This window comes from Melospiza melodia, chromosome 4 (assembly GCF_035770615.1).
Source record: "Melospiza melodia melodia isolate bMelMel2 chromosome 4, bMelMel2.pri, whole genome shotgun sequence".
In the NCBI taxonomy this organism is placed as follows: domain Eukaryota; kingdom Metazoa; phylum Chordata; class Aves; order Passeriformes; family Passerellidae; genus Melospiza; species Melospiza melodia.
In genome coordinates, this window is record NC_086197.1 from 18,721,759 (window position 1) to 18,736,344 (window position 14,586).

General features: G+C 39.7%; 1 protein-coding gene across 7 annotated transcripts in view; it reads right to left on the bottom strand.

Annotated features, from left to right (window-relative positions):
* The window catches only part of DGKI (diacylglycerol kinase iota), a 202,143-nt gene that overhangs the window by 16,026 nt on the left and 171,531 nt on the right, over positions 1 to 14,586 (bottom strand). For all 7 annotated transcript variants that reach the window (XM_063154098.1, XM_063154105.1, XM_063154104.1 and 4 more), the window contains one exon: positions 14,425 to 14,450. In XM_063154098.1, the coding sequence (XP_063010168.1) occupies positions 14,425 to 14,450 (26 nt within the window). The remainder of the gene's footprint in view (positions 1 to 14,424; positions 14,451 to 14,586) is intronic.

Consider the following 14,586-nt stretch of genomic DNA (forward strand, 5'->3'; position numbering starts at 1 on the left):
ACAAAAAGAAAACTGATGTCAGGCAGAAAGCATTATGCATACAGCTCCACAGCTGAGGACACAGCTCACAACACCTGCAAGTTAAGGCTGACATCCCTCAGTCCATTTGCATTCTCGTGTACTACCAAAACCAGTGCAAACCCTGTGCTGACACTTATTGGAAAGGAAAAAGACAACCCATGGTGATGAAAGCCGTATGGACATCAAGCCATCATTTCCAATGCTCTTCTGGAACTGCAGGCTTCTGTCTGAATTTTTCATTTGAGACTCTTCTGAGACCTTTCAACAGTGTCCACAAGGGGGACAAGGTCAAGTTTCCAGCACCTAAACCCTCACTGAAAATACCAGTGTTATCTGCACAGAGAACCTGAAACTATCTACAGACCTGTCAGACTTTGTCACACTGATGATGGAGTCAGTCCCCAGTACACTGAGAATCCCAAATTGTAGATGACTGAGGGACAAGAGAGAAATTTCCTAACAATTACTTGTATTACATATACATTATGAGATGCCAGAGGGGAACAAGTCCCCTGGGTTTGGCAGGCAGGGTCAAAGACAGAGCAAGAGCCAGTCCTCATCTCAGCAGCCTTTGTATTTTAAACAGACATGGAAGCAAAAAGAGACAAAGTGGACAAGGGCTCACAACAAGGCAGGACAGAGCTGCAAACAGCTGGGAGCTTCTCACTACCCACTAGTGTCTGTCCTGAGCCTGTTAAAAACAGAAGGGAGGCAAAAGCCTGGGACCCCCTACTGCCCAGAGAAGCTGTTACAAACCTATCACTATGTGTGTCCTTTTCTCCTCCTTCTCCCTATCATGATATATATTGTGAAAAACAATGATGAATAGTCTGAGAAAGCACTTATGTGGTTTGCATCTTCCAAAACACTAAACATCTGCCTCAACTCACACTTTTTCAACAGTATCTAAACCCATTTCTACCTTTGTGTCTAGGCAGTGCACTCAAATTAAGCATTTCCCCAAGTGCCATCCTTGATAAAGGTGCCAGAAACTCATACAGGAGTAAGCAGGAACAAGTGGGGAAAGAGAAGCACAGTATAGCCCTGCCTCTGAAAAAATGACACACAGGAAACTGTATAGTGGGAATTCCATGATGAGCTTGCTACACCTTCAGAAATGACAAGGCATCCAAGCCAAACACTGCAGAAGAGGAAGGATGTTCAAAGGCAACTCAACAAATGTCCTTTTCTTTGAAAACACCTGGGGCTATTATGTAGCTTTCTGGTCTCAGTAATGCCTCATGCCCCAGCCACACAGCACTGGGAAAACAAAACCCCAGTCCAGCTAAGCCTGTCTGGAGGAAGCAGTAGCAGCAATTCTTGCAGCTTTAGATTTAGGGCAGTTTTTCAGTGACCATGAGTTAAACCAAATCCTAAAAGAACCCTCAGCATCTATGACAGCGAGTACACACAGATTTTAGGAATGGAAGAAAGCAAACACCAGCAGGTAAGAGCTAGAAATTCTTCACTTCTTATTTTCAGTGGTTGACATATTTCTTTTTTTGCCAATAGTTCTAACAATTGCTCAGCCCAAATTAATAGCAAAGCAGCATTTAACTCATGTCATTTGCTTTATCTATTTTCCTCTGTTTTTTTTGGTCAATCTGGTCTTACTAACACCTTTGTTCTTTAGGCTTTGGCAGTCTGACCTTGCAGTAGCCTAAAGAATAAATATTTTGCACAACTCGTATGTGAAAATCAAATGAACTGGTGACATGAGTTTTTCATTGCCTTCAACATCCAATTTTTTAAGACATAGCTTCCCTAAGTCACTTTCCTGAGAGACAGTGATACATTTTCTTATGCAAGCCACGCTGAAGATTACAGTTCAAAAAAACCAGAGAGAGATTCTATGAAAAGCCTGACAAGATGTGAAAAATCTTCTACACCAAAAATCCATAATCAGAAGTGGTCTGGTGATAAGGCTATTAGGACAAAGCAGCTCTAAAACAAATTCAACATAATTAGACCAATCTTTTCATCTCTTTCCTAAGCCTCAAATCCAGCAAAGCATTTAGGCAAGTGCTTAGCTTTGAGCTAATTACATTCTTTTCACGCCAAGTCTACCTGCACTTTTAAAATTAAGTGCTTTGCTACAGTAGAACCTACTGGATAAATGAATACATTACAGATCAACAAAACCAGCTGGCATAACAAGAGATTACACACCAGCGAAATAATTCAGAGATGTATGCCCCAGCAGAGGAAGATTTAGAAGCTATTGAGCTAGAAATGGAGAAAGGTTCTTTAGAATCAGGAGTGTGTTTACATAAATATATGAATATTGCTTAGCACACTAACCCCATAAACCCAAATGGGGCTGCTGGGCATACCGAGGAGGAGGGTGAAGGTGGCAAAAATCACCTGGTTGTTAAAGAGGTGGTGAAGCAAGCAAGCAGATGGCATCGACAAGAGAGAGCAGACTGAGAAGTTGCAGAAAAATGCTGTTAACATGCAAAGCCAGGCTAGCTTAAAATTAGAAGCATTAAAGTGAGAATTGTTTTATTTCTTCTAAACAACACTCCACCACTGCTATAATACATAAAATTGACTATGTCACTGTTTTATCATATATTATATACTTTCAGGTCTTAAAGATGTGTCAAAAATCACTTGATTTAATTAATATTAAAATCAAGTCATTGTTTACTCAGTTTCTCCCAAGAAAAGCATTTCTCATTACTAATAAAAGTGTTTTATTGCCTTTTGTATTTATTTAGCAAGTACCTTTATTGCTGATGTGACAGCTTGGCAAAACTGGCAAGTGGGGTGCTCTATTCTAGCATTGAGGAAGCACTCGGTCCCCAGGCTGCCTCCTCAGTAAAGCTCTAACTACCCAACTTGGAAAATAACCTTCATTAAAAAAACCCTAAAAACACAAAAAATAAATTAAAAAATAAAAAAGCCCCAAACAAACAAAAACAAAAACCACCCCAAAAAAAATCACAAAACCCAAAAACAAAAACCCACCGTTCCCAGGCCTACCAGTAAACACAAAAAAAATGACAAACAAAACAAACACCAGAAAACCACCCACACCAAAACAAACCCCCTCACACACATGCCCCTCTCCACCTCTCATAAATTATTATTGAGCAGATACTGCTGCATAATGCACCAACAGAAAAAAAAAGCCATGTTGAAAAGGCTGCTAATTGAATTGTGGTAATGCTGCAAGCTAATAGAGATTGAGACACAGGATAAACAAGTACTAGCACACTTTCATGCTAAAAACAATACTTTTCCTAGGGCATATATCCCTCATCTAATTTCTGTGTTAGTGTCCACTGCTTCCATTGGAAACAGCTATTTTTATTCCATATTCTAAAAATCTATGTTAATGTCACTGAGTTACAACAAATATTTTTTGTTTCCCTGACAAAATTAACTTCTGAAATAACAAATGCTCTCTCTGGCTCTGCATGTGAAGCCAGCACCATTAAAACAGTGCTGCAAAGTCAGTCATTAAACTGACTAAAAAAAGTCAGTCTCTGGGCATCAGAGAAAGGAGGAGGGAACTATTCATACTCCATTACTTCAGAGGCTGAAGATGCCTGAGAGGTCTCACAGGGTTGCTTGGATGGTCAGAAGACAAAATAACTCTCCATAAAAAATAACTTATTTTGCCCTGCAACAGCTCATGTTGTGCTCCACAGACTAAAGAAGCTCTAGAGAAAATTACCTCCAACCTGCAGCACCTAAATTAAGAATCAAACTAAGGCAGAGGGCATCTTTCAGAATGACATGATTCCAGAGGACATGTCTGATCACCTCCAGGAATGACAACCAAAGAGGAGCAAAATGAGAAGTCTTCTTTTAGGGTTTTCCGAGGTGTGATACTCCTAGCACCCGGCAATACTCATGGTCTTGGACACTTCAGTTCCTCATACACCATCAGGTGCAGAATGAGAATGGCTCATCAATGTCAGGGCTAAGACCACGACTGCAGCACAGCAGAAGAATACAGCAGGAGAGTGGCATTGCTCACTTCAAAAGCCATGAAAATTCTCAGAAGCATCACAAGCATGGAAAAACCTCAAACAGCTACCCCTTCCTGTGTGCCCTGCAGAAAAATTTCCTCCTAATACCAAAGCTGCTGATCAGTTTAACACCAAGGACAGATACAGGGTTACTAGGCACACCAGAAACTTTGTGGTCAAACACTTTCAGAAGGAACATGAAGACAAAAGTTCTTACAAAACCTTGTAAGTAATATCTCAGGATCACAAGGTTCTTGGCTTAAAGTAGGTTGACATGGAAGATATTAAGTTGAATAATCATTAGTGAGACAGTAAAAGGAGATGGTCTGCACTGAAAAGAATCTCAAAGCACAGGGTGGTTCTACAGCCTGCCACTGTCTGTAGTACAGGGTAATATGTCTTTTCACTTGAGTAAAAGTTATTCATAAACCAGAAATATCCTCCAGATTTTATTAGTCAGACTGCACAGCTGATCCGACTCTTTCAATGCCATATTTGAAACCACTACTTCTGTACCAACTAAGCCACAAGGACTGCTGATAAAAATGTACAGCAACTTGGAAGTTTTCAACACTTACAAGCAATTCTCTAGTGAAGATCTAAAAATTTTGAATGAAGGGAACAGAATTATTTAAAACTATGTTATAAAATATAAGTACCACACCAAGGAATTGTCATATTCATAATTAAAATGCAGGCAATTATAGACCTATGAATGAAATGCAGTGTGACAGCAGAATATTATTTGCAATAATGCATCTTACCATGAGTTAAAAAATACTGGGGTACCAATGCATCTAATCAGAGCATGACAGTATTTAAGCACATGGGAAATGATGGCAGAATTCAGCTGCAAAAACTCCAGACCTGGTTGGAGGAGGGTGCTTTGACCAAAGTGGTTTGATGAGTGGCATCCCTGCCTATGGCAGAGGAGTTGGAACTAGGTGTTCTTTAAGGTTTCTTCCAATCCAAACCATTCTGTGATTCTCTGATCTCAAGTAGAATTAGGGCTCATGAAACCTTTAGCTCTTTCAAAAGACACAGTAAGAGAGTTGATAATCTGAAGTGATCAGCTCCTTGCAGAAACCTCATTTAACAGACAATGTCTGCACCTGTCCAGCCCTAAGACACACTTAATACACTGATTCAGCATTTGGAATTGATATGCCATCAGCATTTCAGTGCTGAATGCTTCTTACTGGTTGGAGGCAGCTAATAAAAAATACAAGAGCTTTGGTGTGGAGTGCCCAGAATTTGAGTGTCAGTGCTCACCACCCTCTCCTGCTAGAGTGCTCAGGGGAACTCTTAAGGAATACCTCATAAAATACTGCCTCATTCAAACCTTGTAGAGCTGATAATGGAGAAGAAACTATAGGAGAAGGTGACATCATCAGATTTTTGAGAGTTATTAAACTTAACTTGGACTATCATTACCTTCTAGAACATTTCCTACCCTTTATTGCTGTTTTAGCCTTTGTGTAATTCATAGAGTCAGAAATTTAAAGTAATTACTGCTTTACATCTGGAGAAGTTAAAAGCTGACCCTGATTAGAAGAGTACTTTTACACAGTTGGAGTCCTCTGAGCTGTTAAAGATCAGCATTAGAGAAAAGATAACAAAAGAAGCCCTTGGGACTTATTTCTCACCAGTTTTAAAGAAATCAATAACTTCTATTTCCATCACTCCAAAAGCTATGCTCTCAAAAGACTGGAGTCCATTCAGAAATACACTATTTTCTCTGTAAACAACAATTTGTTCATAAAAGGTTTATGACAAACTGACAGTAATATAACTTATCCAGAAATGTACAGAACTGTTATTTTTTCTATTCTAGCCATGATCTTCAGCCTTGCAGATGAAAAGGGTGGGGAGTACCACAGAGAATTGCTTTATGGATTACTTCCCTTCTGAGAGGACTGTGAGAAACAGGCACCTAAGACACAGAGCAGTGAACTCACTTGGTATTTCTGAAGGGCCTAACAATCCCACTGAACAATTTTAGGGATCCCTGAAGAGAAGTTACAAATCTCTGCACTTGAGCTTTTACAAAAATTTTGCCTCTTTCCAACATTTTATCTGCTTTAAAGTTACAAAAAGAAACACAAACCACCTATAAAATACACATGCCAAACTGTCTACATAACTGAGAAATTAAATTGCTAAACTAATAGTGCTTTGTTGAAATGACTGTGAGCTCACAGGTCTTTGATCTACAGACAATCTCAAGACTCACCAAAGCTGGTGATGATTAAATATTTCCTTTGAAGATAAGCTGACTGAAAGGAGCAATTAAATTTTTCTTCATGTGTTTTATGCACCTACAAGTAGTGGAAGTGACAACTGAAAACCATGAAAAAATGAAACAGAAGTGAAACCTTGCAGGTTAAGGGGCCTTCTAGATGCTGGCAAAGAAAAACCCAGAAATAAATGGTAAAAACACTTCTTCCACATTCACTGAAAAGATATCCCCTATATTCACTGAAATATATTCCCTTCTATATTCACTGATATATATTCACCATATATCACTTATTCTATATTCACTGAATTCACTGAAAATAATGAATATATTCACTATATCCACTAAAATATTCACTATATTGCATTCACAGGGAATGGAAAAATTTTCCTGAATTTGCTGGAGGAATCCCATAGACTGCAGAAGAAGCATGATGGAAATATGACAGCAAAAACTAGATGCAGTTTAGAGGTTTCCTGCCTAACTCATCCCTTGTGCTGAATAAAGCAAAGACTCATTGAATTTTAATTTTTTCTGAAATATTTCTGCTTGCTACCACTGCCCTAAAGAAACAGGTGTTAAACAAGAGCTCTCCACAGATTTTCAAATTCAAAAAAGTCTTGGGCTTCTTATGGAAGCTGAAAGCAACGCCATCAGTCTAGGCAGGTCACAAGAGCTCTGTTGTGAGGCACTTTTTCCATGAAAGAGAACAAAATAAAGATCCTGAGAGCTCAAAATACTCCAAAGAGACCAAGAAAACCAACATTGCAGCACCCAAGAGCTCAGCAGCACATCAGCTGAGCAGCAGCCAGGCACACACACCTGGAAAGTCTTCCCACGGTATCTTCAACTATTTCACCTGGACAGGAAAACCTGCATTAGCACACATCCTCTTGGGGTTTGAGAGAGACACTTTTGAAGTCTTCTGGCCCTCTGAATAAATCATACCTCAATGACATCTATTTCGAGGATTGGATAAAGAGGTAGAAAACCCTTCTAAAATGTTTGAGGGCTGTCCTTTAGTTACAAAAGCACTGCGTCCCATGCAGATTTGGAGAATTGACACAGTTTTGATTGCACCTGTTTGCATAACTTGTGAATAAGAAAAAAATGTAACATGTAAAAAAATCAATCATTACTCAGGTGGCTATAAATATGCATTATGAACATTTACCTTTTAAGAATTTAAAAATTCAAACAACTGCACCAAAACACTGGTAAGAGAGAAGGAGGGGAGGGGAAGGCAAAAATAGCCACACATGCTTGCTGAAAAGGAAGAAAGGCCAAGTTCTCACTTACACAGAAGTCCCTTCATACAACTCTGGAAGGATAAAGAGGCTTTCAAGCAGATGTAAATTACACTCAAGCTGCCTTTAAAGCCCCATTTTCACTCAGACTAGTTTAAAGCTACTTTGATGCCAATTAGAGTCCAACCTGAATTGTTTATGTGGCACTTGTGCAGAGCTGAGAGTGCAGTTGATAGTTAGGAGTGAAAGCATTCATACCCTAATGTTGAACTTTTGCTGCAAGACCATTTAACTCAGATTTACAAAAGGAAAATATGATAAAAAAAAGAAAAAGGGACTTCTTTTGTAAATAGTTCATAACCCCAAAGAACAGTCACAGATAAACTAAGCACCATCTGGCTCACATCATCACTTTTTTGCCTTCCTTTTCCCTTCCACCATATTTATTTTTAAACCAAGACAACAATTTATGTCATTCTCAGGAGTGATGCAGTGGAAGAAAATGTCTGATGAAGTGAGATCACAGGGAAGACTTTGCCTGACTAATGCAGTAATTTTATCAATAGAGTGGCACTACTTTGGCAGAAAGAGAATTCTAGGCAAAATAATTAGGCAGTGGTTTATTTTTAATTTGAAAATAAATAGAACAACAAAAAAGAAGCATTGTGGGCCACACTGTTCCTCTTCTCTGTCTTTGTGGAGCATTCCCATCACAGGCACTCTTAGCACTCTCCCTTCAGGTTTTTGCCACTGCAGCTCTGGCTGCAGTGCTTTTGCCTGGCAATATCTAAGTAACCCTTCCTCAAAAAGCTAGGGCTTCACAGGAGGCCTATATCATCCAAAATGCAGTTCAAGAATATTTTTTCTAGCCAAATTCTTCAGTGGGTGAAGTGATTGCCACTCTTATCTGACCATGAGCAACCTCCATCAGAAAAAAAGCCAGAAGCAAAGTAGTTTGCAAGGTTACCCAGAGCTTCTGCTTGAAAACAAGCACTCCAAGTCACACAACTTATTCCTCACTCATACTTCCTCCAGAGGGGAAAAGGATAATAGCAGTGGACATGGTGAAATAAATGTTTTTCTGTTTTCATCTATTACTTATCCAGATGCCCATATCTCTCTCTCAGACACCTGCTGACCCCTCAAACTGCTTGGATATGATGAGAGGGTGGATGTAGGTACCTTTTAAAGGTTTTATCCAGAAAGGACCTCCCTCAGCCCTAGACCTGTGTCTTCACAGAATGATTTTTCTTACCAGGGGGACCCTGGGTCTGCATCAATACCAGCCTCTGCTGAACTGAGAAGAAAATGAACCAACCCAGAGCAGATACCCCAGGCATTATTAGTTCAGCTACAGCCACTTTCAAAACACTGTCCAGGAGGGCTTTTTTCCCAAAGTGGCTAATTAATCAAAATAAATACCTGCAGTCCAGAGCCGCCCTCAAACCCCTCCCATACTCTCTTTAATTTGCACAGAGAAAGCATTCCAAGACATCTCAATTTCTTGCTGGGTAAAGAGCTGCAGCATCACCATGAAGAATACAGCACCTCCTCGCTCTCTTTTGAAGGCCTTTGGTGTATAAAATAGCCATTCATTTTTTTATCTTTATTTTGTTTTAATTCTACCAGCACTGAGATGTTTGGATTCATCTGCAGCACCCTGCTCATCCTTTTCATCAATATGGCAGACTGCTTCAAAATTCTAGAAAACATCCCTTTGCAGACTGCGACTCTCAAGATTAGTGGAGAGTGGCTCCAGAAAGAAGAAAGGAGGCCAAGAGAGTGAAATCTGCATTCCCACAGGCCACCATGGGCAAGAGGAAATCCCATCTATGAGAGGTTCCAGGAAGTGCTATTCCTTCTTGTGCTACTTTCTGGGACTCCTGCAACCATCTTCCTCCTTGCATGTGTTTAGATTTCCTCTCTTTAATGGAGCTGGAGCAAATGCCAGCATGGACAGGGCTTTCTGCCTCCAAGGCAGGAGCAGACACTGAAGAGCAAAGCATTTTCCTGTGTGGGATGGAGCCACCACTGCCTTCCACGCACACACTTGATCAGTCCCTTCCTTATAACTCAGATAGCAGCTCTCTCTATTCAGAGAGGGATCTCCAGAGACAGAATTACACCTCCCACCTAAAACTTACAGTTTGAACCCATGCCAAGCAATCCCTGTGGAATTTTTTTTCTAATAGAGAATAATTTAGAAGTCACCATTATAAACTCACTTTACTTCTAATGCACTCCTGGCTCTACACAAATCCCTCCTAGGTGTAGGATATCCAAGCTGGATGATTCCAAGTCATGGAGTGACTCCATGGCATGGAACCAGCACCTGGCAGAATCTGAAAGACCTCTGAGTGTTGCTATTTGTCTTTTCAAGCAGAAAACCCATCCTTTATCTTAATCTCTTGTATAATATTATCACTTTGTAATAATTAACTGTCTTGAAAATTGCTCCACTGAATCTATTTCCTTCTTGTCTTAATTTCTCAGTTGTCCTCATGAATTTTGATTCTATTGCACACAAAATGGCCAAAACCACAAACCCTAAACCACAGAAATTATGCTGATGCAACAAAACCACACATCTGCTGGAAGCAAACTAGGCAGAAAGCCCAAATTCACTGGTTTATAGAGAAGTAAATAGGAGAGCAGTGATATAAATATTTGAAACCTCTTGTCTCCTGATCAGGATGCAACTCAGGTGTGTAAGGATTAAGCTCTGGTTGCCTGCTACTTGAGGTGCATTAGTATAGCTACTTAAAACTGAGTAATTCCATCAAAGGCAAGGCTCCTCTGTTTGAAGTCAGACACAAAATTCTTGAGCAGCATCAGCTCCAAGTTGCCATGACATGAATAACACACCAATGCCCCTACACCATTAATAGCAACACACAAGAGTTTGCTGGGGATTTTTTCAGAATACTTGAATTAGAAATAGAATTCATTGTACTCTTTTTAAGGTCATTTCCTTCAACTGTTTATGTGATGATGAAGAATCAACCCCAACATACAAGGTAAACAAAGAATAGTAGAGAAAACCTAACTTTGACCAGATGAAACTACAGATGTGAATATTTAATGTAGATTTCTGCAGAGTGGCTGTAAATACGAATGGGGAAGGCATGATCCAGTGTGCACACAAAATACAGTGCAGCTCTGAAAGGTGCTGGGTGAATGAAGGGTTTGGTAAAACTCAGCCATTCACCTCACCATAGCCAGACAACAAGTGTGCACTGGATAGCCAGATAATGAGTGCGTATTAGATGATGTATTAGACGTCTGCATTCCCACCACACTACCATTCCTGTTCCAGAAACAATAGATGCAATAATGTCCAACAGTGTCAGATCTCCTGGGCATATCACCAAGAGTTTTTATATAGCAAAAGTGTAGCAGGTGATATCCTTCACTAAAAGATGTCTTACCCGGCCCTCTATCATGACATCTACCAGGTCTTCTGTGGGCCTGACATGTGCCCATTGCTGAGTTTCATCTAACCCCAAAATCCAAAGAAAACCACCAACTTCCAAGGCTGCAGGGCATGGAGCTGCACCAGGGTGTACCTGGCTGAACAGGTCCTTATTCAGATTCATCAATCCCCTGTCTGAACTGGTAGGCTTTAAGATTTACGTGGCTTGTATCATTTCATCAATCAGAGCATTAGAGGATTAGGAGTTTTGTCTACTCCTTTTGTTTATTGAAAAAAGAAAGAAAAAAAAAAGCTGATGAATTTTACTCTTTCGTTATCTATTTCCTAGCTACCTGTACCAAGAACAAAGACACAAATCTTAAGAGGCTTTGGGTATTTTTTCTTTTGAAGTTTGGGATTTTCTAGCAGTGCTCTTTCCCTTTCTGTGCCAATTAAAATGGGCCTGTTTTGTAACTGATAAAGGTGCCTCTAACACGTGTCCACAACAAGGAGCTTTGTGTGCAGTTACAGTTGTTCAATAGATGCCCAGTCCCAGACAGATGGTGCTTTATCTTCACCCCTTGTCAAGACAGCATAATGCATTGTCCTGTCATGGATTAATGGAAGTGCCACTCACATTAGATGCTAATTCTGGTACAAGTCTGTTAGAACACTACAGATGCTGCAGCTACTGTTTCCCACTGTGCTTGTAGCAGTCTGTCCACACTGGAGCAGAAGCAGGACATTCAGAAACCAAGGTGAGAAGCACAATGCAAAAATCCACGCAGAATGCAACCTTGTGGTCAATGGGAAAGAGTCATTTAAAAAGCAAGAAGTGGATGATAATAAAAACCCCACAGAAAAACAGTAGAAGAAAAAGTGACAACTGAATATTAAAGCAGACAAAACAAAGATCAGGAACCAAGAGGGAGGTTTAAAAAAAGATCCAACACAACAGGGAAAGAGCCTTTACTCAGTAATGATCAACATATCACATCATCAGAAAATCAGCACTGGAATGGTGTCCACAATAGGGAAGAGCAGCTGTGGTACAGGGCACAATGTATGTACAGTGAAGGTACATTATTCTACTGTAGGATCTTCCCTCAATGTGTAGCCCAAAGCATTATTGCCTTATAAAGAAAAGTAAATGTTTAACATACTGAATAGGTACACAGTTGAGTACTGATTATTAATGAATATCTAAGTCTCAAAACTGATTTCAAGATACATACTCCAAGAAAAATATGCCAGGAGACATCTGCATAAACACTATAAAAGACAGGCAATTCAGAGATAAGTTTTCAGCTCTCTCATGGACCCTCTTTTTTGTTCAGATAAGAGATTTGAGATCTAAGGCTAATTTGAGATGCCTCCACACATGTAGTCTCAGTGGACTGAGAACCTTCTAGACTCTAAAACACCTACAGCACTTTTTATCACATTTTCCTTTCAGGACTGTGCCCATTTACCATGTTCTGTAGCTGGCATAGTGGGATAGAGGAAATTCAAGTATTGGTCCCTTCTTTCTGAAAAGTCACTGGAGAATGGGAAATCTTTTGTGCTTGAGAAAAGCTCCTACATATTTATAGGGATGACAAACCTAGTTAGAAACTCCATGGTCACAAAACTTGTAATAACTGGCACTGTCACATCACTAATTGGTCAAGGCCTTTCACTCTGCATTTCAGAAGAGGTTGCTTGTGAGAGAAAGAGAAAAAAGGCAAGGAAGAAGAGGCTATTCAGAGATGTTGATCAAACCTGAAAAGCCAAACCACGGCAGCAGATGGTAGATGGCAAACCGGAAGGTTTTGTCAAAAACTCGAATAGTATAAAAATAGTGGGAAGAAGAAAAGCATTCTGACAGCATGAAATACTAACCTTTAAAGACACACAAGGAAATGCATATACACCGTCTGTTGCTCCATTAATAGATAAAGATGAAGCAATAGAGTAAATGCAAAGGAAACGAAATAGCAAGAGCAGCCCATCACTAACAGGTTTATGCACTGAGATGCAGCTTGAATCCAGGTCCTGAAATAGTATATTAGACCATAATGATTTCAAATCTCTTCTGAGAGTTGGAGACATGAGGTATACTGCTAACTTCTCACAGTCCTGTGCTGAATATTAGAAGCTGTGGTCATGGTAAAAAGCAGATGAACTATTAAACAGGAAAACTCCATCTGGTTCACAAAATCAATGAGCTGTAAATCATAAAAATCTAATAGGGCATACCAGGAAATTAAACCTGTATACTTCTGCCAGTCTCATACTTTTATTTGTCACAGGATCTGCTGCTACCAGACACCAGGAATGGACTAGATGGGCCAGATATATCTTTGGTCTTGCATGTTTGTTCACTTTTAGGGCCTTCTTTACAACCTTTGTTACTGAGGAAGGACTCGCCAAGGAGATGGAAGGGAGTTTATTAATGACAATATGTTTGAGAGCCGTTCCAGTGGGCTGAAAATCTTGGCTGGAGCCAAGGACAATGTAGGTTGATAGCTAACTAGTCACTCCACACTCCAAGTGAGCATAGTTCAGTGACACACTTCCAGGCTCAGACCTCCTTGCACCTCCACTTGCTACAGTCCTCACTATTCCCATCTGGATCTTTCTTGAGTGATGCTTACAGTATTGGCCAGAAAATGTTCTGATTGTGTGACTGCATACAAATTGGATGTCAGAAGAAAACAGATATTTCTTTTTTGGACCAAAAGAAAGAGACACAGTTCAGAGACACATGATGAACTTTCTTGTCTGTCAGTCTCCCTTTTTTTGTTCCTCATTCCTTATGCAACTCTGGCAATGCAATTACCACCCCTCCAGAGTATGTCTCTGGATTTCAGTATCAATGTAGCCATATATTGATATACTGTAGATGGACTTAAGTTTGCCACATTATTAAGCAGCTGGTCATCACAAATTCCCTCTTTAGGTCATAGGGAAAGATCAGATCCTTCAAGCCTCCCTCACAGCAAACATTGCCATAACCTGCCACTACTGCTACTCACGCTGTCAGATTTTGTCATGTAGAAGAGCCTAGCTGCCCTAAACTCCATACTGTCCTATTACACTGACTTTACTGGTAAGCCAAGATAATGTGTGTTTAAGCCTTTAAAACACAATGCATTCTCCTCTCAGTGAAAAAGATGCTGTCCTATGACAGTCATAAAAGATGTGCTTATCTTTGCAAAAACTTGTATCGTCCTTTAAGCCACACATTTTCCACAGGTGAAGCCATATACAGTTGGATGAATAAACTGTAAACTCTAGCAATATTTCCATTTGATTAAGCAAGATTCATTTTACAAATAACTCAACAACTTCTGTCAGTCCCAATTAAACTAACCAAATGATCAAGCACCTAATGTCTACAGAAACAAAGTTTCATCAACATCAAAGTTTCATTTTTATAAAAAAACTATCATTCTCCACCACAACTATGTTAAAACAGAGCTAACTCACTAGTCTTTGGTCTCATTTTTAATATGCTGTTAGAATCTATAAAATAGATCTTACCTTGATCTTCTGAAGAAACCGGTGACCTGAAATAAAACAACAAAATCCAGTCAATCTTGGGTAAAAGGAAGGTCACAAATAAAGTTCAGTCTCAGTCTAGGAAGGAGATATAGAGTAATTTGAAATTTTTATTCTTTATTCCCTAGAAGAGAGGAGTGAAAG